Raw genomic sequence first — 23,325 nt, 5'->3', positions numbered from 1 at the left:
CAGGATTTAGTGAGAGAAGCTGACTAGATGGGAGAACCTGTCCAATTCCAACAGCATCTAATGAGCTGACATAGACAGACACAGAAAGGGCCAAGTAACTCCCCAACCACAACTGTACCTTTCGGGGGTTCACAAACAAAGAAACATTCCTTCTCTGTATTCAGAGAATGACTGGCTATGTCTCTGAGCTTCACAGCTATAGCCTTTTAGGAACTTTCAGGAAGGTTTTCTGACATCCATTCATTTATTCTCTCCCTCTCCTTCTCCCTGTCACAGATTTAAAGGATACCTACTATGTGCCCAGTATCATTCTAGCCCTAAGGAGACACCCACTTGCCTTTATGAAGCTCTCATTCTAGAGGATGGACACCACAAACAAGTACAACTGGGTGGTGAAAAGTGTTCTGGGGAGTGAGGCAGACCAGGGGGCTGGGAGCCTTGGCTGTGTGGGGGATGACACGATAGTGAACGAGTACTGACTCCGGCTGAGACAGGGGTGCAGGCAGGCACTCCTCACCTCGTCGGGTAACCATGAAAAGAATTACAAGTAAATCTTGAAACAAAGAACACCCAGACTGTCAGAAAGTCGAACTGCACGGAAGTCTGACAACCAAGGATTTAAAGAAGCTTCATTCATCCAGATGGGTAGGAGGGAGGGAGACTCAGAGCCAGGGCGGAGTCAAGGAGACAGCAGAGAGGCAGTGGCAGCAGTGGAGGGACAGCACAGGCGGTCCCACACTCACGTGTGGTGGATGAAAACCGGGAGGGATACCGTGGGAGTGAGTGATCCCAGCCCGGACCACACAGCCCAGGGTTCCAGCACGGGGAAGATAAATCCCCATTAACTTCTGGCTGCAAAAATTAGTGGGGGTTGGGGCGGCAGAAGAAACTGCCGGATTTTTAGGAAACTCTGCTTAAAGTGTCCACGTGGTCTTAAAATGTACACAAACCCACCCACTCTGGGATTCGACACCAGGGCAAGAGCTGGAAGGGCACCAGTTGCATAGAGGGAGTAGGCAAAGAGACTGGAAACAGGGTAAGTGCTAGGCAAACCCCCAGAAGCCAGGCAGTGGCACAGTCCCCTCTCCGAGTCCTCCAACACAGAGCCACAAAGCTCTGTGAAACAGGTTGCCCCCCACCCCAATGATTACCTAAGGCTCTGTCCTACATAATTTACAGGTGCCTTTTGTAAGAAGTTAAAGCAGCTCCACCTAATACACAGAAACAAACACAGGGAGGCTGCCAAACTGAGACCACAAAGACATATGGCCAAAATGAAAGAACAGAAAAAAAAAAACCAGAAAAAGAATTAAATGAAACAGAGATAGCCAACCTATAAGATGCAGAGCCCAAAACACTGGTGATCCGGATGCTCAGAGAAATGACTGAGTACGGCCAACAACATAAAGCAAGACATGAAGGTTACTCTAAGTGAAATAAAGAAAAATCTATAGGGAACCAACAGCAAAGGGAAGGAAGCTGGGATTCAAATCAATGATTTGGCATATAAGGAAGAAATAAACATTCAACCAGAAGAGAAAGAAGAATTCGAAAATATAAAGATAGTATAAGAAGACTCTGGAACATCGCCAAATGTGCTAACATCCAAATTATAGGGATGCCAGAGAAGAGGAAGAAATTTCCTCTTCTTCTTTCAAGAAATTGAAAACTTATTTGGAAAAAAATAATGAAAGGAAACTTCCCTAATTTGGTGAAGGAAATAGACATTCAAGTCCAGGATACAGAGAGAGGCCCAAACAGGATGGACCCAAAAGGGACCACACCAAGACACAACATAATTACAATGCCAAACGTTAAAGACAAAGAGAGAGAAAGCCGCAAGGGAAAAGGAGAGAGTTACCTGCAAAGGAGTAACCATAACACTACCTACTGATTGCTCACAAGAAACTTTGCAGGCAAGAAGGATTGACAGTGATGAAAAGCAAGGACCTACTATCACCCACATGACTCTATGCAGCAAAGCTTTCATTTAGAATGGAAGGGCAGATAAAGTGCTTCCCAGACAAGGTCAAGCTAAAGGAGTTCATCATCACCAAGCCCTTAGTATATGAAATGTTAAAGGGACTTAAAAGAAAAAGAAGGTCAAAACCATGGACATTAAGGCGACAAACTCACAACTATCAACTCACAGCTGAATCTAAACAACAGTAACACCACCACCAACAAGACAACTGAGCAAACAACTACAGGACAGGGACTGAATCATAGTATAGGGATCCTCTGGAGGGTTATCAGTGGGGAGGGGGAAGAGGAAGAATGGGGGAAAAGGTACAGGGGTTAAAAACCACAACTGGAAGTTACAAAATAAACAGGAGGGAGTAAAGGATAGCGTAGGAAATGGAGAAGCCAAAGAACTGAACTTACATGCACGACCCATGGACATAAACTAAGGGGGGCATTGCTGGGGGGAAGGGTGATACTGGGCAGAGAGGGGCAAAGAGGGAACAATTGGGACAACTGTAGTAGCATAATCAATAAAATATACTTAAAATATAAGCCGCCATAAAAAAAGCAGTGCCACTGTTTATGAAAGAATAATTAATGTCTAGAACACAGGTGGCAAACCCCGTGGGCCAAACCCAGCCCTCCGCCGTGTTTCTACCCAGCAGCAGCACCGAGCTCTCGCTTAATGTTAAGGAGCAGTTACATTTACACAGCCCTAAAATTATATTTGGCCCTTTGATGGCAGCTGCAAGGCTGATGTGGCCCCCCGCGAAATGAGTCTGACACCCCTGGATGGCTATATAAGATGTCTAAACATAGGTACTTACAAGTACAAAGCCAAACCGGAAAAAGAAGTTTACATTGGGCGAAAAGGAAGGGACGCCAAATAGGAATGGTGGGGCCATCTTCCAATCCCCCATCCTGACTGTCACAGCTAAGCCACCGTTGAACTCCCACAGGCCATGGCATTCGCTGGGACTAACTACGGTGCACACCACTAACCCTCCCCCTCACGCTGACTGCTTCGCATTGGTGCTGAAGGACAAATGAAACACATACCAAACCTAGAGCATACCCCCAGGCTTCCACACAAACCACTTAAGAACCAAAACTTCCCGCTCCAACACAAATTACTTTCAGAGTAAGGAATAATAGGAGAAAACTCAATTTAAAAAGTGTATTGCAAATTATGATTTTTTAGAATCTATGCATAGCTGATTATCAAAATGAAATTTAGACCAAGTAGACTGCAAATATGTATATTTCTCCCTTTTTCTACTCTCACTTCTCTCCCCCTGAATGGGAATCTATAGTGTATTAAGTCATAGTTATTTGTTCCTTTTAAAGAGGGTTTCATTACTTTGCAGATATGTAAAGGAGCACAGATTTTGTTAAATTACTCTTAGGGATCTCTGAAACTAGATAAGCTTTAAAAGGCTATACAAATAATATTTGGTCATGGTCATCACATACAGTTGAGAACAAAAAAGAAAAACAATTAGTCTGTTGGAAATATGAGTAGTGTCTCACTTACCCGGAATAGGGATAATAGGAATACTTTCATTGGGGACCACCCGAGGTGAACTGCTGTCTTCCACATAGAAATGAGCTGTCTGAAAACATTTTCTGTGCAGGAAAGAGAAAAACATGCCAACAGTGAGACCAAAGAAATGCACTCTGTCTGAGTTCATCATGTTTCAATGCTCCCTTCACAGATCTTCTCAGCTTTAAATATCAAACAGCATGCAGCAACAAAGTAACAAGATACAAAGAAGGACAACATTCAGCTCATTGGAAGAACACCAAACAGCAGATGAATATTTATTTTTTATGATACTCTACCTATTCTGATAGTCAAAAGGGAAAAGTAACAAACCGCTCAGATACAGGAACACTGGGCTCAGATGGAGTAGACATGCTCCACAAACGAGAGAATTTAGCCCACAATGTTACTAAATTTGACATGTTACCGAGGAATAATCTGCTATTTGAAACCCCCAGCACCAAGTTCAAAAGCACACCTCAAACTCTACCAAATGAAGTCATCAAACAGCCCAAGGACACAATAGTAGCACACTGTTAATGCTTTGCGAATACCCCCAAAGCCACAGACAGCTCCTTACGGGGGTCAGAGGGCTTCAAGGGGGCAAGCACTCAAAATCAGAGGCCCCTGCCAGACAGAATCGAAGACAGGGACCCGAAGCCCTCAAGTGTCGTCTGCTTGATTTTGGTTCTGTTCTGTTTTTACCTGTACTTCAGGCAGAGCAGGGAGCAGACACTGGTCATCATAGGACAGGCAGTGCACAGAAAAACCATCAGCCGCTCACTCAGCCCTCTGCCTCTGATGCTGGCTGGCCTGGGCTTTCCAGCATCCACGTCACTGCTCATTTCGGCCCTAATGAGCTGCCGGAAGCACAGGCTGAATATTTAATGAGGCTGCTCAGCGTGAATGGCTATTGTGACCAGAGAAGGGTCCCTGCTCATCTGGCAGAGGGGCTCCACAATAGCTGGCCCTACTGCTGGGTTTTTTAGCCAAGCAGGCGGCTTCCTTCTGGTGCTGTGTCACGGGGGTCCTTCTTACTCTGGCGTCTCTCACCAAGCCCACTGACAGAACACCACAGCCTCTCTTTTCTGTACTCCAACCACTGGAGTAAGTCAGCTTTTTTTCCAGAGCCGTCTTTGCTCATTTAATCAAAGTATCCTGGGAAGATTCTGTTGGGCATGCCTTGTTTCTATGAAGCCATAGAAGGACGTTGGGGGCTGGAAAAATCAAACACCTCTATAAAGCAAAGGCAGGAGTGGGGAGGCCTCCAAGTCTTGCAAATTATTCCACCTTAGCTATTATAACCTCATGCAGCCAGAAATAATCCCATGTCACAGTGTGAAGTGTTTTCTTTAAGCAGTGCCCGTTTGCAGATGGAAAGAAGCTCACCAGCAGCACTGGGCACTGCTCTAGAAGAGACCCCGAGTGCTGTTCTAGACCACAGAGGGTCTGAACGTGACCACCTCCCACTCGGCACACGTTTCACAGGCTGCTCTGCAAGGCCCTGAACAATAATATTTTCTATGAATTGCCTGGAATCTGTAATATAAATAATAATACAAGATTTCATCACTTGTGTAGAGGCCTTTACTTGAATTTGGAAAGTCAGTGAGGCTAACGTTAAGCTCCAGGATACGAAATGCACAAGCACTTAACTTTCTGGTGGTAATCTGCTGAGTGTGAAATTATGGAAATTCACATGAAAAAAAGAAAACATGTTTCTGATGACTGAGGTATTATCTTCTGTTTCTAAATTAGTCATAAAGTTTTCTATTCTTGAATTCTGCTCCCCAGCCCCTGCAACTTGCACAGATTTCCAAAATGTAACGTTAGAGTTAAAACACAGCTTCAGATGAACTGGAACTTAACCACCAGCGTTAGAGCTAAGAAAAACATGCAGTTGTTGAGATATTGGACCATTCAAGTATTTATTAGCCCAAAGACATGTTCTATGACATTGAAACAGCCAGTACCCAATATGCCAGGTCATGTTATAACTAACTGAAAAAAATCCCACAAAAAGAAAAAAAAAGTTCTATTTGAGGGCCAAAATTAGTATGCCTACTAAATTTCTAAAACATAAAGGTATTAGTAAAAAGAATTGTTATGGGCCAAGGTTCTGTTAATGTTAAGTGATTTGGAAAGGATACCATGGGTACTAGTGATGCTTTTTCTGCCAGAAGATGGGCAGGCAGTTCACCCGGTCTCTCAGTTACATGTGAAGCTAAAGACTCTACACTGTCTTTCAGAAAAGGCTGTGTGTATCAAAGCAAATCACTCCTATGCCCCATGTGCTGCTGTCTGTAATGAGTCTTCCCTGGGGCAACATAACTGTGATTGCCAGAGAGGAGCCCAATACTGGATGCAGGTCAGAGAGCAGGAGAGCGCCTTCACTGCCGCACCTCCAGGCCAGGCACACACCTGCTCCCACACAAGGACGGGGGAGGAGGGAACTAACCACCACAGAACTCTGGGGAGATGTGTCCCCTTAGAATGAAGGTGCCGGCAGACTCGGGAACCACTTATTTAGTGCCCACTACATGGCATGGAGTGTGCAGATAAGCCTGGGTTAGCATTCAGGTAATTTAGAAGGAATTCTATCCTATGTGATCTATGCAAAAAATTAAGCACTACAAACACACACAGAGAAAAAATCCACCGAAATTATCCAAAATCCTCCTCATCATGACCATCACTATTAACATTTTAGGATAATATTGTCCCATACTTTCCCTCATTGAAAACTATTTCTTTGTTTTAAATAATTTTATTTATTGATTTTAGGGAGGGAGAGAAATATCTACCTGTCGTTCTACTTTTTAGTGTGCTCATTGGTTGCTTCTTGTATGGTTGTGTCCTGTCTGGAGATCTCGCCTGCAACCTTGGCGTATTCAGGACAATGCTTTAGCCAACTCAGTTACCCGACCAGAGCACATTTTTGAGTATTTCTTGATCACTGACGACGAGGTGCTGGAAGTAGACCACTGAACAAGACAAGGTCCCTGCCCTCATGGTGCTTATGTGTGCTCTATCTCTAACACACACACACACACACACACACACATCAAGTTTCAGCCAAATGGTGGTTATTGACCAGCAGTGCCCTTTGGTTTGGGGAACTTTAAAAATAACAAGGTGAAAAGATTAAGCAGTAAAAATGGCGGTTACAGAACATTGGTAGGGATGTAAAGTACAGCATAGGGAACGTAGTCAATAATATTGTGATAACTGTTACGTATGGGCCTGGTGGGTACTTGAAGCAGTGGCGAGACCCCTGTTAAAGCACATGGTTCCCTAATCACTGTGCTGTACACCTACAACTGATACGGAGTGATACTGAATGTCAAGTGTAATTGAAAAAACTTTTTAAATAAAAAAAATATCCATGTTGCAGGGGCCCCAGTCCTGGTGACTCTAGAGCAGGTCGGGGGCGGGGGGCACAGGCCTGTGCATTCTAGACAATTTTGCTGAAAGATTCTGGTGTGCACTGTCCCTGGTTAAGGGCCTCTGTGGGAGCCCCCGGGACGCTAAGAAAGCCTTTAAAGAAATAAAACAATCTCGGGCGGTGAGTACCACATAAGTGTTTCTTAAAGTTGGACTCTAGATGTATAGGGTCCATGTGGACAGGAATCTGTGTTTAAGAATTCAAAGATGTTAACGTAATCACCTCAAAAACAAAGAGAAATGGTCCTGTGCATACTTTGGTCTTCTGCTCCATTCCTGTTAGAGCTCGGTTCTCGGAGTGCAATTATCTCAGTTGCAGCGAAGTGTTCACTGCCCAAGTGGAATAAAGGTCGTAGATCACAGAAAATAACTCATATTTCTCAAATGAAAGTTTTTTCTTCTAAAGCTACCTTTTAAACTATCTGTGTGGACTGCTTTACTTTTCTACCAGCAAAGTAAATTTTAGTTTCTATGAAGGAACTGAATTTGTCAATATTTACTTCAATGTTAAATAATTCGGGATGTTCTGAATTTCAGTGTCTTGTCACTTGAACAAACTTGAAAATCAGTGAGTCACATGGCTTTCTGACACCCACCCCAAGAAAAAAATCCTAGGAGAGAGTTACATCAAACCTTCACTGAATGCTCTCACGTGGGAGCAAGTTTGCACGAGAGAATTCTCCTGCAGTTCAGACCCAATGGGGATACAGGAGTGAATTAAATGAAACGGGAGATGGGAGTCTGTTGGTCCCAGAGTTGGCAGCACGTCTCACAGGCCTCTCATGGAGTAAGCACCTCATTACACTGAATGCCAGTCAGCTGTTTAATGGCACGCATTTCTCATACAACCCAGCCCCTGAATACAAGCCAAACGCTTCCTCTGGTGCTAGACCAAAGATGGACAACGTATTTTATCTACGTGTATCTCCCAGACAGGCCTAAGTAGCAAAATTGAAACAAGCTTTCTATGTCACTCTCCATTCCTCCATCCTTTTTTAGAAAACAACCACGGGTTCCGTGTTTTAAGATTTCTAAGACAGGTTTGCCTGGAAGTCAGGAAGGTCATGTGTGAGATCCTCTCCAGTAGCTGATCAAATCAATGTGGGTTGTGGCTCACAGCTCCCTGGTCTCAAGGCTACGCTCCATGGTCCAGACCCAGAGTGCACCCGAAGGCCTCGAGGTGGGAGTGCGTCTGTGGATCGGTCTGGCTTCTGCAAGACCCATGGGAACCTCATGCTTCCAGTCATGACTATTTTTCTATAAGTAACTTTTCCTTCTTTCAGATAAGGGAGGTACTTTGAAGGCAGATGCTTTTTCAAAAATCAAAAATTCTGCACTTGAGAAAGCACAGCACATGTCAGAGTACATTCCCTAGTTGGGATGCAGTGAATATCGACCCAAATCAGTAAAGCCATCATCGATTCCCTGAGCTCCCTGCCGAGACACACACACTCTGCCAGCACGTGACAGGCCCTCCGGACTCATCTCTCTCACACCCCTGCCCCACAGCTGCTGACAGAGCTTTCTAAGTAGTGATGAATACTCAAGTTACAGAGGCTTAGTACTCGAACAACCCGGCAAACTACACAGAAAGGCGGGAAATCTGTAGACTCGCCCTACCCCTCCAGGAGTCCTTCCAGGAGTCTGACACACCCTTGAGGCAGAAGCCTCAGAATGGCCCAACTTCTACACAGTTTCCTTCCCATGCTCTCATGTTCCAGGTAACTGCTCAGATAACCAGTAAATATAAAAATATCAGATAACCGCTGATCTGCCCTAACAATTTTCTTCCTTTCCACCCCTCCAACAAGAATCTGGGAATAATTCATGTGACTGATATTTTTCAAAATCAAAGTGCTGATCTTGAGCCCAGAAAACCGAACACTGGAAACGTTTGAAATTCCACTCAGCACTGCTGCACATCAAATAGGCTCCCCCAACGGGAGCATCCAGTCCTGTGCACAGGAGGCGGGCGTCCGAGATCCACAGACAGGTGGGTCAAAACAAACCCCCCCTTCTGCTGACCTCGAGATGACACACTGTCCTCACCCAGGGTCCTGGCTTACGACATTGCCCTCAATGTCACTATGATTGCTGGGGCACAGGTGAGAACAGAATCACAGCAATATTTCCAGACTCCTAAGAAAACCCATGACTACAAAATAACCCACTGCCGATATAAGGATTAGAAACCAAGTCACTGTCTTCAAATTAAGCTCAATGGATTTATAATCATATCAGGGTGACAATTTTTTAGTAGTGTGCAGCTCAAAATGCTAATTGCCGACTATGTCAGGGTAGTTGGCTGAGCTGCTGTTGAATGTTAATTAAGCAATCTTAATTGATTTATATACTGCCCTCATTTAAATGTACAGAGGCATGTCTGCTAATAATCCCATTTATTCTCATGCTGTTGAGTACAGAAATCACATTAATATTTACTTTTGTAAATGGATCTGTTGTAGTAAGCCATGTATGAATAAGGGACACGTATAAATAGAAGTTGGAAACGTTTACAAGCCTTCAAGGAAGATGACTGAGAACTGTGTGAAAAAGACGTGGACTGATTTATTAGGGCAGTTTCGAGAATTTGGAGTGACAGAGACAACAATGGAAGGAAAAGGCTGTGGGTGCTGGTGGGCTTTTCCTTAAAGAGGAGCATCTGCTTGAAATAACCCAGGGTCCCGTTTGGAAGGGAGCCCAGTGTGAGTTCTGAGTTGGGATTTTGCATGTGCAGCCACTCAGGTTTCCTTTACTGTCCGTGAATTGGCTCTGAAGAGCTCGGTTTACACTCACGGTATCTTTTTAAGAAACGGATCACCTACAAAGAAAAATTCAGAACTGCTCTTGTCGTCTGCACATTGCCCAAACCAGGCAAGGGACACAGGACCTGACAAACACGAATGTGCTTCTGGAGATAATCGAACGGCATGCGCCACGTGCAGGCTGTGTCGGAGACCCTGGGACATGTGGTGGCTGTACCTCGGACACACGGGCTCCTCAGATGTGAGGAGATGAAGGCGGAAGGGAAGGGAAAACAAATAGAATCAGGTTGGAGCTGGGTGGGCTGTGAGAGAAGATACAGGTATGGGGTGAGGAAAAAATAATTTCAAAATACTTTGGATCTCCCATGGGTAGGAGAGGAGTCCCATTCAACTCTTGTTATACTGGAAGGGACGACTACCTGACTTCTGCAGTGAGAATTTTATCAGAGGATACAAACTGCCGGCAATTAACTTCTTAGGAAAGTGAGAGAAAATGAACAAATTAGACACACATAAAGTTACCTCAAGGCAATATACTTTCTTGCTAAGCATTAGGCTTGCCAAAGAACCCGTGCAGGCACCCAGGAATGACTGAAGCACTGGTCAGACTTTCCAGGAGACAAAAGAGCAAAGATCATTTCATGAACTAACTGAATTTTGATCAGACTGAGGACAGGAACAGGGAAGTTTTTACTGGACAGCGGACCTGAAGGCGCAGGCTCTGCCCCGCACGTCCCGGTGCCCCAGCCTCGACCCAGAATCGAGGGCTTGAGGGCGGGACTTGCAGAGGTTGTCTCAGACCTTGTTAGGATCCCGGAACGTTCCGAATTTCTGGACCGAGGCTGGGGGTCACGGATACAAGCCCCATTTACTGGGGAGGGAAGAGGGGCCGTGACGGTCCCACTCCCAGGCGGTAGCAATGGAAACTCACATCTTATGTGTTGCACATATGATTCCGTATCTATATCTTAAAAATCATCTGGTAAAAAAACCGTTTGGCAACTACTTATTTCATTAACATACTGACTGAAATAAGCCAGTCAGACTTTCGCATTGAGTGTTATTTTAAGAAGGAATTACGTGCCTCCTCACCGAACAGCCCCAGATTGTAGTACTTTTTAAACACTCGGGACCATCTGGGGGGAAAAAGTTGATTCAGACATCATACTATCAACCAGGTTATATTCCAAGTGACTTAAGAATTTAGTATTAAAATTTGAAACCATAAAAGTATTAAAAGAAAAAGCAACCTCAGAATAGAGAAAGACTTTCTAATGATAACTCAGAATCCAGAAACCAGAAAAGAGATTCATGGTAAGATTGACTCTATAAAATAAGCAGCATAAACATAGTTAAAAGGCAAACCACAGATTAGGAAAAAACTTTTGCAACCCATATTGCTGACAAGATATCCCTCTATTGATTAGAAAAAGACCAACAATGCAAAAGAAGAGTGAACAAAAGATAAGTATTTTATAGCAGAAGAAACACCTTATTTAAGATGCTCTACCTTATTTATCATTAAGAGCAAACACATGAAAAACTACACTAAGACACCCCTTTTTTCACCTCTGAGGTTAGCAAAGATGCTGAGCTTTGACAAAGCACTGTGCTGGAGAAGCTGTCGGGAAGCGGCAGGCTCCTGAGTTGCTGACAGAGCCCACCTTGGCATCCCACCTGGCAGGGCAATGTGGCAGCACCCCTCGGAGTTAAAATGCACGCAGCTTGGGATGCCACCGATTTCTCGAATTCATCCTACAGACAGACTCAAGAGTACTACTGGAAAATGGCACAAAGTTCTTCAGCAGGGCATTGTTCGTAAGAACAAAAGACTGTGAACAACCAAAGTGACAGCCACAGGGACTGGTTAAGTAAAAACGAACACATCTATACCGAGGGATACCATGCTCCTGTGGAAGTGAATATATATATATATATATATATATATATATATATATATATATATGTAATTTATAACTTCAAACTTTTCGTTTTTAGAGCTGTGTCAAGTACTCCTATTTGAAACTTAAATTAACCACTTTTTGAAAATACTTTGGTCTGATTTTTTTGTTCGTTTCTCTTCTGCCTTCTGGGGGACTCATTAGCTATCACTCCTTGCAGTGCCCGTCCACTGTCTGCCTCCCTGCAGTGGCAAAGGGTAGACCAAAGAGGCAGATGGATACTGCCCTTAGGTAAATGAACGTGGACTTTGCAATAGCTATTTTAAATGTCTGGAGGGTTGCCATTCAGGCAGCTTTTGAGGCTTTTCTCCTGACTCCCTGCCACATTCTGGATGGAGACGCAGGCTGCGAGAGGAAAGGGGAGTGGACAGAAAGGATGCCTCCACTTCCACAGCCCAGTTTCCTGCAGCGCCCGGTGGAGGAGGGAAGGGCCACCTGTCTGTCTGAAGGCTTTTCACGGAGCAGTGCAGGATGGAACTGGGTCAGGATGCTGCTGCCACCGAGGGGGGCGAGGGGGAAGTGGGCTGCTGATCTTTACTGCACAAAGCCCTCGGGAGGAATGAGGGCAGCAGGCCGGCGTCCGGAGCAGCAGAGACTTTGAGGTCAGAAGCTCTTCACCCTGGAGTGGTGTATCTCAGCACACTGAGCAGCAAGGAGAAGGGGCATTGCCCAGGGCGCAGGCTACCAGGGTGGCAGTCCCCACTCAGACACCTAAGTGGGGTGGCCTAGCTGAGTACCTTCTCAGATCCTCAGTGTCGTCATCTTCTCAGTGGGGTAATCTAGTTCACGCACAGAGCATTTTACAAACACAACCTCACTTAATCTTCATGATAACCCCATAGGAAGGAACTACCAATGTCCTAGATGGTGAAATTGAGGCTCAAAGGGCTTTGGTCACAGAGCTGGGAAGAACTGCAGATTCATCCCATGTCTCGAGGAGCTGAAGTCTGTCTTTCTTAGCTACTACATTAAAAAAGTAAACTAAAATATATGATTCACAATCAGGTGGATTGTACAATATAAACATTTGTGTTCCCATGATAGTTCTCAACTTCTGGACCTGGACCTACATGAAACGGAGTGTGCTTCCCCTAAGCTCCCGGCACTTAGAAGTAGGAAAGGAGCCAGAGGCAGTGAGCACCGTGTAACGAGATACACCTCTCAGGACCTAAAAATACAGGGTCCAGCACAAATAATGTCCCCTTTCTATTACAAAATCATAAACATGTCATTCTGTAACATAACAATATCACACTCAAGCACACCATATGGCATTTTAGGTGAAATGTTCAAATTAAAAGTATAAATTATTACACCCATGTTATTACCCTACCAATCACACTCAAGCAGCAGTTACTTCTGCCAGACCCTGTACATCCATAACAAGCCCATTCCTGTCTTTGGGCCAAGAGTGTAAATTAGAGTTAAAACCTTCTGTAACTAAGGCATCATTTCTGGAAAGGACTCAGAGAGCGGATGTGTATTTATCTTTGTGCTGTGCATGAAATGATGCGGGCTTTTTTGAGTTACAGTAAAAGGCTCATTACATTTACAACAGACTAAGCAAGAAAGCTAGGCATTACTGTGATGCCCAAGGTTCACTCTTTCAAGATTAGATCTTTGACTCTAAAGCTGTTTCACAGGGATTTCTATTTCAGTTTTCACCTTTGGACCTTTGAAAATGGATTAGAAATTGAAGACTTCAATAGGAAGAGATCACAGAAAGAACAGTTGTATTACACCAAGGTCTGTAGCTGCAAGGCCGAAGTGGCGCCATACAGCACAGAAGATGACAGATCAGAGAGTTTCTCATTACTCGCCCATAATTCTTCACTGTACCTTTATTTATCTCATGGTCTGACCTGATTATGGTGTATGGATATGGAAAATTTTATTGATGATCTGATTTATAGATTTTACAGGGAGACCAATCATTCCATGTAGAAATTCTAATATAAATTCCATCAGTTGGTTCATTGAAAGTAATAACGGATTGTTCACAATGTTGATTAGTGAATTATCTTAATTGGCAAGTAGCAAGTGAGGTGCGCCTAGATAAGCCATATAGAAATATCCCCAAGAGGCTTGTGTGTGGTGACTAAGATTACATAATCGTGACCTTTAAAGATTTATTATAAATTTTCCAGGACAATCCTTTTCCAATTATTCAAGCTACCCAGAACATGCGCCTTCATTTTAGTGTTTTGAAGCTCATCCTTCTTATAAAAATACATGATATACCCCCATTTTCTCACTCCACTCTCCCTCTCTACAATTCTCCCTCACTTATCTATCAGTTCAGGTTTCTGAAAGACATTTTCACTTGTACAGTGAATGCATGCATAATCTATTTTTTAACTTTCAAATATGCAAACATCTAAAATTTGGGGAAGAATATGGATGCGACAGACATACAGACACACCAACAAAGAACAACCCCAGTTTGTACCACTCTAGAAAGAAAAAAACACCCCCTAAAACGGCAAAACAAAGCAAAGCAAGCACAAGCAGGACGTGTTCTAATCGGGGCCAGCTCCCCGCAAGCTGCATTAGCCAGTCTTACTTTGGGGAGCTGGGGTGGGGGTGCTTGGAACAGGTGGGTTTCAGCGTGTGCTGTCTAGAGGACATCGATCCCCAGGGCAACAAAACCAAACCCAGCAAGCCCGTCCCAGCAGAGACGCCCCCCCTGAAGTTTGACTGCCCCTCACCTGCTCCCCTTCTCTCCTCTCTCCCCAGAAGAAGGCACTTCATGGAAACATCTGGGAAAGCCCTTCGACTTTATTTTGTTACACCCTCTAAATGGACAAAAAAAAAAGAGAGATAGAGAGAGAACAGGTGTAGAAGACAGTACTTTCAATCGGCTGCCAAGACTTCCACACAAACGCCCTCCCTCCCATCTAACACAGGCCCCCCCCATCAAGTCCCGTTTGGGACATTGTTGAAATAAAACTTATATACAAGAGTGTCTGGTTTTATTGAGGTTTTTTCAAAGTGAGGTAATAAACACAAAATGGAAACTTTGCTCTTAAAGAGCTGTCCCCACATATTGGAAACCTGTATCCCCCGGTGTTAACAGAAGGCTAGAATATAACAAACCCAATAATGACCTTTCTCATTCATATACCTATCTTTCCACTTGTCACATGCTGTCCTGGCAAACAGGGTGGCTTAAAATACCACTGGAATAAACAGAACATAGAAAGCATCTTGTGGGTACCATCTGAACCTCCCTTGTGCCCCGAATTTCCCAGAACTGGGTGCCTTTTCCCCGTGTGTTCCTCGCACTGCGGGACACACTCTGTCCTGACTCACAACGCAGAGGGTGGGGAACGGGAGGGGCACTCAGGGAAGGCCGGGCAGGCGGCTGTCACGTTATTACTGTTCACTAGGTCCCACACTTAGTTCCCCTTAGAACTTTGCTGTAGCAGCTGAGACGTGGCTCTAGCATTCAAAAGAGGCTCTTTTGTCACTGGAACACCGGAAAGCATTTATTTAAGTTTATTCGATCCCCAACCACCTGGCTCTAGAATTTCACACTGACATGATTCCTGTTATTTCCAACCTCTGTTAACAGAACAGCAAAGACAAACTGGGATGTGCAAAGGTTCTTTTCTGGGGCGGCTCTGACGAATTCTTTGGAGAACTCTGAATTCGGGTGTGGAACACCAAAGATCATTGATTACCTTCCCGTTGACTTGGCCTTTTACGGCTAGGAATGAACATTGTCTTTCAAGTGTTAGGTGTTTTTTTCTCCCTCGATAGAAGCTTTCACTTATTTTGATAATGATTAGGCTCCATATTTAGGGTAACCGTGCTTAGCACAGGAACGGAAATTGGGAAAAGTCAAAATGTGGGAATGCGGTTACTACGGGGGAGGGCAGGGGGTGGGGAGTTGGGAAGAGTCCTGTAATTCAGAACTTCCTGTCTCCCTCTACTGAGCACATTCTGGAACTGCAACTGTCCCCAAAACAACAAAGCATACTTAGAGTGGCTACAAACATTAATCTGAAAAAAATCGTGACTGTGTTGGAGTGTTTTTGCAAATTTTCGTAAAAACTTGAAATTTGCAGCTTCGTGAAATATTTAGACTTCTTCTCAACCCCTAGCCCTATGCTGAATCCTGCCAGACTCGCTGTTGCGGGGAGTTTGGAGCCGAGCCCGCATCTCCGCAGTTTTCCCTCACACACAATCACAGGCGCTTCAGACTCCCACCCGTAAACTGGCAACACTTCGCTCAGAAGCAAGTGCCAGCAAACCAATAACTAATATCTCAAATAATCGAGGGGGCTACCTGAGCAAACTGGCAGACAGACACACTCAGTCCTGGGAGACAGGAAATTTCATTCTAAGAAATCCAAAGAAAAGTCTTAGTTATGTGCATCGAGTGAGCATATATGTAGTCTGCTTTTCCTGAAAAACAAGTTAGGTTTCAAAGTGTGTCCATCCACTTCTCCCTTCTCAGAATCAGTCCGTCTTTTAAGAATCATGGCTATGTTTAAGCGACAACCTTTGGCAGTGACTCTCTCCCTGCTTTGGTCTACTGACAGCGTGTTGGCCTGTTCCGAGAACTCTAACTGGTATCTCAGGGACAATTCAACGGCAGGGGGCTGGTTACTATAACAACTGACAATTCTCTTGAATTCTGAAAGACCCCAGGGTAGCCACTTGGGAAACAGTTATTGAGCCAAAAGTTGCCCAGGATCAGCGGCGTTAGCTGCCACATGGCACAGATCTCTCTGCACACGGCCGCAAGAAAATGAACAAGAGAAGTTGCCCACCTCCAGGAACAGCTGGGGAAATCAAGGCTCCCCACCCCCACGCCCTTTAGCATCTCAGTGCAACTGCAGTTAATCCTGAGCTCAGGCCCTGGGAAGAGTCCTATCTGGATATCATGACATCCACCTTCGATTTCCCCACTGGCTTGACACATGGTCAGGTTTTAAAAGAGCTTAATTGTAAAAATGATTCCTAAGGATTATAAATTTACTGAAATATGGCCACAGGAAGAGAGGGTTGTCAGAGCCCTCACCAGTTTTAAAGGAACAAACGATGCTGGAATTCCTGTAGTACTGTGAATAGTCCGTCTACGTGCAGAAAAGATAAAGGTGATCACACAAACCCACCAAAAAATGTGGCTTGAAAGCTCAGACTCCTCCAGACTTGAGAAAAGTTGCACATGAACTTCTGTTTCTTATTTCCTCCTCGGCAGGACTAACCCCATGCCTCTGCACAGGAATAATCCTCTGGAAAAGAACAGGGTTCTACCCATCAAAGCAGATGCTCTTTTGCAGGCAGGAAGGGCAGTTTGAAGGTGTTTTCTCTCTGACCATCTTGCACACACCACCACTGCATGCCTCCTGGCTCCCTCCCGCCTCCCTCCCACACAGTTCCCTCTGTCCAGAGCATGCGTCCTATTCTGTTTTGTGAAAATCCCAGCCAAATGTTCTCTCTTCCAAAAATACTCTTCTGCCTCCGTCTCTCTCCCACCTGATGCTGGTGATGGTCAGAGACCCCCCCAGAGCACAGCTCTCTGTCACAGCCCCCACTGCCACTCGGGAGGCCGGAGACTGGGGGGAAGGCAGAGATGGGCCGACTGTCAAGAGAAGGGCACTCCATCCAGCCCCCCAGTGCTTCAGGGATGTGAGAACACGGTTTCCAGTTCTCCCAATTCATCCCCAGAATCCAGACAGCTGGGGTTTTAAGTAAAATCTTCCCATTTTAAAATTAATCTGGATTTCTGAAACAATAGTAGCTAAATAAAACAGGTCTAGAGGTCAGCAGTTTTGACCTCTATTTGGGAAAACCTTTGTTCACCTGCTCGTCTTCTCCACTCACCTACAAGCTCCACAAAGAAAAGAACTCCTCCTCACCAAATCTCCAGTGCCTGCCATAAACTAGATGATTAAGAAATGCCTTTGAATGACTGAACAAAGGGAAGGATGGAGGGGTCAGCCATGAAGGGCCTTACCAAACCCTACGTGCAAGTACCTCCAAACACTAGCTGTGTGATCCTGGGCCAGTCATTTCTCTTTTGTCATTTTACTTCCTCTGTTGGGAAGAAGGTATGATGTAGTCCCAGCTGCCCTGATGATCACATCTGGCTGCTCTGAGGTTAGATAATGTGGTATGTGCTTTGTACTAATCCATCCGTTATGGGTTGTTGTGATGAGTGACATTGCCCCTTTCTCGAATGTTCAGTCATCTGCACAGAGCAATCGTTCCTACTACACCTGTCTCCCTTGTGGCTCTGCTGGGGGGACAGGAACAAATATCTGAACTATAGCAAGTCACCGCCGAGTAAACTCCAAATGTCAGCTGCCAGACCAGATGGGCGGAGAGTACGTGCCCAGCTGCAGTGGCTCCGAGTATTTTGTAGCTTCTGCAGGAATACAGGTGGGGTCGGAGCTCCACTGGGGAGCATGCGGTCAGTCACTCCGGGAGCAAGACAGAGGTGTGCCCACAGGCCTACACTTGACTCTCACACACGTTTGTTTGCTGGACCTTCCCTGACACCAACACGAAGCTCACACACATCTGCTGTCTGTGCCTCTCCATATATATCACCGTCTCCCACTGAACATCCAGGGGAGAAAAAATACGCAATGTCAACAAAACTCCCTTGTCTTCAGGAACAGCACTCTTAACGAGGAGGCACCAACCCATGGCCACGTTTCTGCAAGTCTCGACATGGGAGTAAAAGAGAGACCTCTTTTCTCTCTGCCTCTGAAGCTCGATTGGTATTGATTTACCACAGAATTTACAGATGGCCCGGTCATGTGCTGTACAGGGACATGAATTTCCCAGAGTGTGAAATCCTTCTAATACCAAACTTCAACAAACCTGGGTCAGTGTTACAATTCCCACATATGATTTCTAGTTTTCTGTTCCAGAGTCTGTGTAGTTAGTTTAGTCCTATCTGAGAAGTAAAGCTGCTCCTACCCTTCTGGAAAGTTCTTTCTAAGCTAGCATTACGTTCAGTAAGACACTCAATTTGTCATCATGTTAACTAGCACGGAACAGCTGAGACTAAGATAAAACAAACAGACTGTACTATTGGACTTCAAAGTCTATTCAACTTCTAGAATACCTGAACATATACAGTTGGTCCTCTGAAATTTTCTTCCATACATTTTGGCAGTTCCAAACCATTGGATCTTTTGACACGCAAACATGTTCTACAAAAACAGGCTGTAGAAGGACGTAAATGCCCCTGGGCACAACACTGCTCCTCCAGGAAAACAGTGTAATGACTAAGATGGGGGCTACCCTGTCAAACTGGCTGGCTTCGAAGCCAGGATCTACCCTAAGGTTAACCCTCTGACGAGGGCACGTCACCAAACCTCAGCTTTCTCATGTGCGAAACGGAGGCCATAATTCTTAGGATTTGAATGTTTATAAGGTGGGAATGTAATCTGCTTAGTGCATGTCTGGTATGATAAATATTCAATAAAAGATTCTTGGCTATGTAGGCCTTCAGATATATAAAGCCATTTCAGGGGCGAGACCTTGCTGATCAGAGAGAGAAAAGCTACATTCAAAGCAATTTTCCTGGATATTACAGGAAAAAACCCCACCCAAGTTAAGAATGTCTTCTCAGTACTTACAGTTTTAAGTGGCACCAATGTCTTACCCACAGTAACTAAGCTATTCCTTGGAACCAGTTAATAAAAGCAAACCAGGGGTGTGCCCTACCATGCCAATGAGACACCCTGCTCACAGCGCTTCTCCAAGCATCTACTGCAAATTATGCAAATGAACAGGATTTGGATTTCCCAAAACCACCCCCTTCATTCTGAGTGGCTGCAGCTGTGCTCCTCTGTCATTCGGGGAACATCAGCACATTAGCGCATGCACACAGCCCGCTGTGGGCCAGGCAGGGGAGCTGGAGCTGCTTCTGACTGCAGTCATTCTAAAGGTGTGTTTTATTACCATCTTGAGTAGTAAGGCCAAAATGACACACTGCAACGATTACATTGATTTCTTCGCCCTGTTTCAATAGTTAGCACTACAATATTGAAAAGGCATACACAGGGCCACGATTTACAGAAGGAAACAAGCTGGAACTGTTAGTTATTTTCAGTCGCTGCCTGGCAACCCTGACACTGGGCCCTGAACACTTTACATGTATTTATTCCTAGCTTCATAGCAACTTCTGCATTATCAGGGATTTTGGTTCCTACATCTCTTTAAGACAGGCCTTTTCAAGGAGCATTTGAGAGAAAGCTATAGCATCCTACCTGTAACACCTCAGCTAACAATATTTTAAATTCCTCCTACAAATCCATGTTGCTGCTTATAAAAATACTGCTCAAATCATCCCTACGGGCCTGTGTATATCTTTCAGCTGACAACAGAATCTGAGGTCTCTACCTATATTTTTTAGTTCAGCCAAATGTGAAGAAATGACACTAATCACTGCCCTCCAAAGGTGCCCCTTTCAGGAAACACACTCAGCCCAGTGACATCAATGCATCTAAATATTGATGCCCTGGCAGTGATCATCAAATCTCTGAGTGCTCCCCGATCTTATCTTGTGTCCTTTGGGCTGTGTGACCATCTTTGGCCAACGGGGAGCAAACAGTATTGAAGGATTCCACTTCACCATGCACTTGAGAGCTGTCTGCTTCTTGCTTTTTCTATCACCACTGCAGCAACTTGGCAGACACATGCTGCAGAAAGTCACAGGTGGAAGAGGGCCGCCCATTCCAGTGGTCCCCAACCTTTTTGGCACAAGGGACTGGTCTCATGGAAGACAATTTTTCCACTGACCTGGGTTGGCAGTGGTGGTGGGGAGGGAAAGGGAGATAGGAGGTGGAGGTCAGGCAATAATGCAAGTGGCATCCATGGACAATGGGGGAGAAAGGCTGGGGACCCCTGGCCCAGTCCCATCACACTTCATGTGGGTGAGGAGTAAACTTCGAGTCGTCAGCCCACTGAGGCATTGGGGTGTGTCTGCTGCAGGAGCGAACGAAGCTTACTGTAACACAGCCAGCTCCGGGTCCATGAAGCTGACCACTGGGCTTCAGAGTTGTTCTGGGAGGGCAGTGGGTCACATCTGTGACCTAATGACTTAGGGATGTGCTCTTCTAGGCTTATTGGGAGCATCGCCCAAAACAATTTTATGAACTTTTTTTGGTTTGGGCCCAAAATAGTTTTGCTCAGCTGGTTCACCTACATTTATGCTGTATTTAGCTCCAAACAAATAACTTAACTATTTCTGGGATCGATTCTTTGCACAACTCAGATCACTTTAGAAGGAAATTCCAGAAGTTATTTCCAAGCAATGTTTTAAGCAATGGACATACGATGGGAAATTATGCACAGCTATACAATGTGATCATATTTAAGAAACAGTATTTGTTTAGATCTGTAACTCTGATTTTTCTTTATTGGAGAACAACTTTTTTAGGTATACCAGCACCCAGGATTGAATTTATATTTCCCCTGTCAAGTCAGGGATGATACAACACCTACCAATGTATGCCCAGCACTGGGGTAAGCATTTCCCAGAGCTCACACGTAATGCTCCCATGAACCCAATGGTGCATTTCTTAACTCTGTTCTGCAGGTGAGGAAGCTGTGGGTGATGGAGGAGTCTTGTCTAAGGCAGTGTTACTCAACCTGTTTTTTTCACTGGCCCCTCTTCCAAGGGGCCTTCACAGTCATTTTCTAATTTCTACCCCTAATTTCTACCTCCCACTGAAATTTTTTTTTTCTAATTTCTACCCCTAATTTCTACCTCCCACTGAAATTTTAATAGCAGTAATATACTATACATCTGTGTATAGCTGTGCTTTTTTACACAAAAAAGGTGAAGATTTTCACCTCCCGAGAGGCCATTTTACCCGACGGGGACGACTGTAATCCTGTTAATACATGTTCCTAGGTGACAAAGGAAGTGAGTGAGTGGGAGGGGGGCTCCAACCACAGGCTGTCCAGCTCTGGGCCCCTGTGCCTCCTTCCCACGACCCAGTACTGCCTCCTTCTGCAGCTTTGGCTCCTTCAATGCCTTCTCATCAACCTAAGGTTAAGGCACATAACCCTGCAGGTGGCCTCCACGGCCTTCGTGACCTGGCTCTTGCTGTCCCCATATTTTGCTCTTGTGATGCTGTACCATGAGCTTACAACATGCCAGACTGCCGCTCTCCAGCCCCTGCTCGCACACCACCTGCACTGGCTGACAGCTTTGGGCTTCCAGACCCGGTTTGGGTATTAGATCCTCTGCGAGCTTTCCTGGGCCCCACCTCTGTTCCCAGACCTGGATGAAGCCCTCTGTGTTGTCATAGCAACTTCTACTTACTCCTTTCAGAACATTCTCCATACCCTATTATGCTATATTTACTCCCCTGGCTCTACCATTGAACCACAAGGGCCCTGAGGGAAAGAACTTCATTCCTTAGTCACCAGGCCCAGCACAGTGGTGGAAGGTGCTCTGTAAGCACTGCGTGAATAGCAGGAAGCTGCAGCAGGGCCAATGCTCATGCAACAGTAGCAACAGTTTTATAATTTTTACACAACACTTCAAACCGCTGTCTGCATTATCAACTCCTGCAGTTGGGATGGGACTGAAAGTGGGCCCCGGTTTTTCCAGTCTACAAGTCAAGTCAGTCCTCAAAGACACCATCTTTAAACTAACTGGAACTTGTAGAGAAACTGTTCCACTGGGGGAATGCGGATCCAATACAGGCCAGGGGGCGCTGGGTGGGAAAAGCAAGAGGGCCTGCCTGACATAACTGATGACCCAGAGAGCAGATCCCACAAGGAGAGTGAGGACACAGGGCAGAACGAGAGTCCTGCTATCCTTGTTTCAGCTACTGAGTCCAGGTGGGCCGTAGGCTTCTGAACATTTTAATTCCATGAATCACACTTTTTTCTCTTCTTGTGTTTAAGGAAGTCTGAAATATTGGGGTGGCCAAGAAGTCTATTTAGTTTTTTCCATAAAAGACACATTTTTCATTTTCACCAATAACTTTATTGACTTGGGTATTTTGAGTATGTTGGCTATCTCCCGCATGGTATATTGATTGTTCTCAATTAATGTCTTAATTTGATTGCCATCAACTTCAACTAGACTACCTGACCGTGGAGCATCATCCACTGAGAAACCTCCAGCATGAAACTTTGCAAACCACTTTTCACACATTTGATCAGCCACAGCACCTTCTCCATAAACTGCACAGATCCTTTTAGTGCATTTCAGTTGTTTTTCATTCTTGAAATAATAAAGCATCATATGCTGAGAATGTTGCTTATTTTCTTCTGTCTTCGATATTAAAATGACTGCACAGAAATTCACCAACTTGGTACATTTTTTTAAATGCATGCTGATATGACAGCTGTCACAATACAATCTAACAAAATTGTTTTGAATGAAGTTAAGACAACTAAGTGCTACTAGAACCATCTCACAGAAAAAAACCAAACAAGCTTTTTGGCTAACCTAATAGTTGTTTGTTAATTGCAACAGACATGGTTCTGACCAACACGGGATGAAAATTCTGTACACTGCTCAGCACACAGTTGGCCTTCAACAAATGTCAGTTTCCTTCCCCTTCTCTGGTCAAAGAAAGCAGGTGAATCCAACTGTAAGTCACTGGTACATGGCCTCAGAATCCTCACTCTTTGTGACACAGCTAATGTCAGTCAC

At 44.9% G+C, this 23,325-nt stretch overlaps 1 protein-coding gene across 3 annotated transcripts in view; it reads right to left on the bottom strand.

Moving 5' to 3' along the window:
* Positions 1-23,325, bottom strand: part of PTPRG (protein tyrosine phosphatase receptor type G) — a 715,684-nt gene that overhangs the window by 52,849 nt on the left and 639,510 nt on the right. For 2 of the 3 annotated variants that reach the window (XM_037040813.1, XM_037040814.1), the window contains exons 14-15: positions 14,387-14,473; positions 3,500-3,591 (exon numbers count right to left, since the gene is read on the bottom strand). In XM_037040813.1, coding sequence (XP_036896708.1) covers positions 3,500-3,591; positions 14,387-14,473 — 179 coding nt within the window. The remainder of the gene's footprint in view (positions 1-3,499; positions 3,592-14,386; positions 14,474-23,325) is intronic. The other variant, XM_037040815.1, reaches the window with a different exon arrangement.

This window comes from Sturnira hondurensis, unplaced genomic scaffold (genome assembly GCF_014824575.4).
Source record: "Sturnira hondurensis isolate 20B ecotype Veracruz unplaced genomic scaffold, ASM1482457v3 Scaffold0002840, whole genome shotgun sequence".
Classification (NCBI taxonomy): Eukaryota; Metazoa; Chordata; class Mammalia; order Chiroptera; family Phyllostomidae; genus Sturnira; species Sturnira hondurensis.
This window is presented reverse-complemented; position numbering and strand designations above follow the sequence as displayed.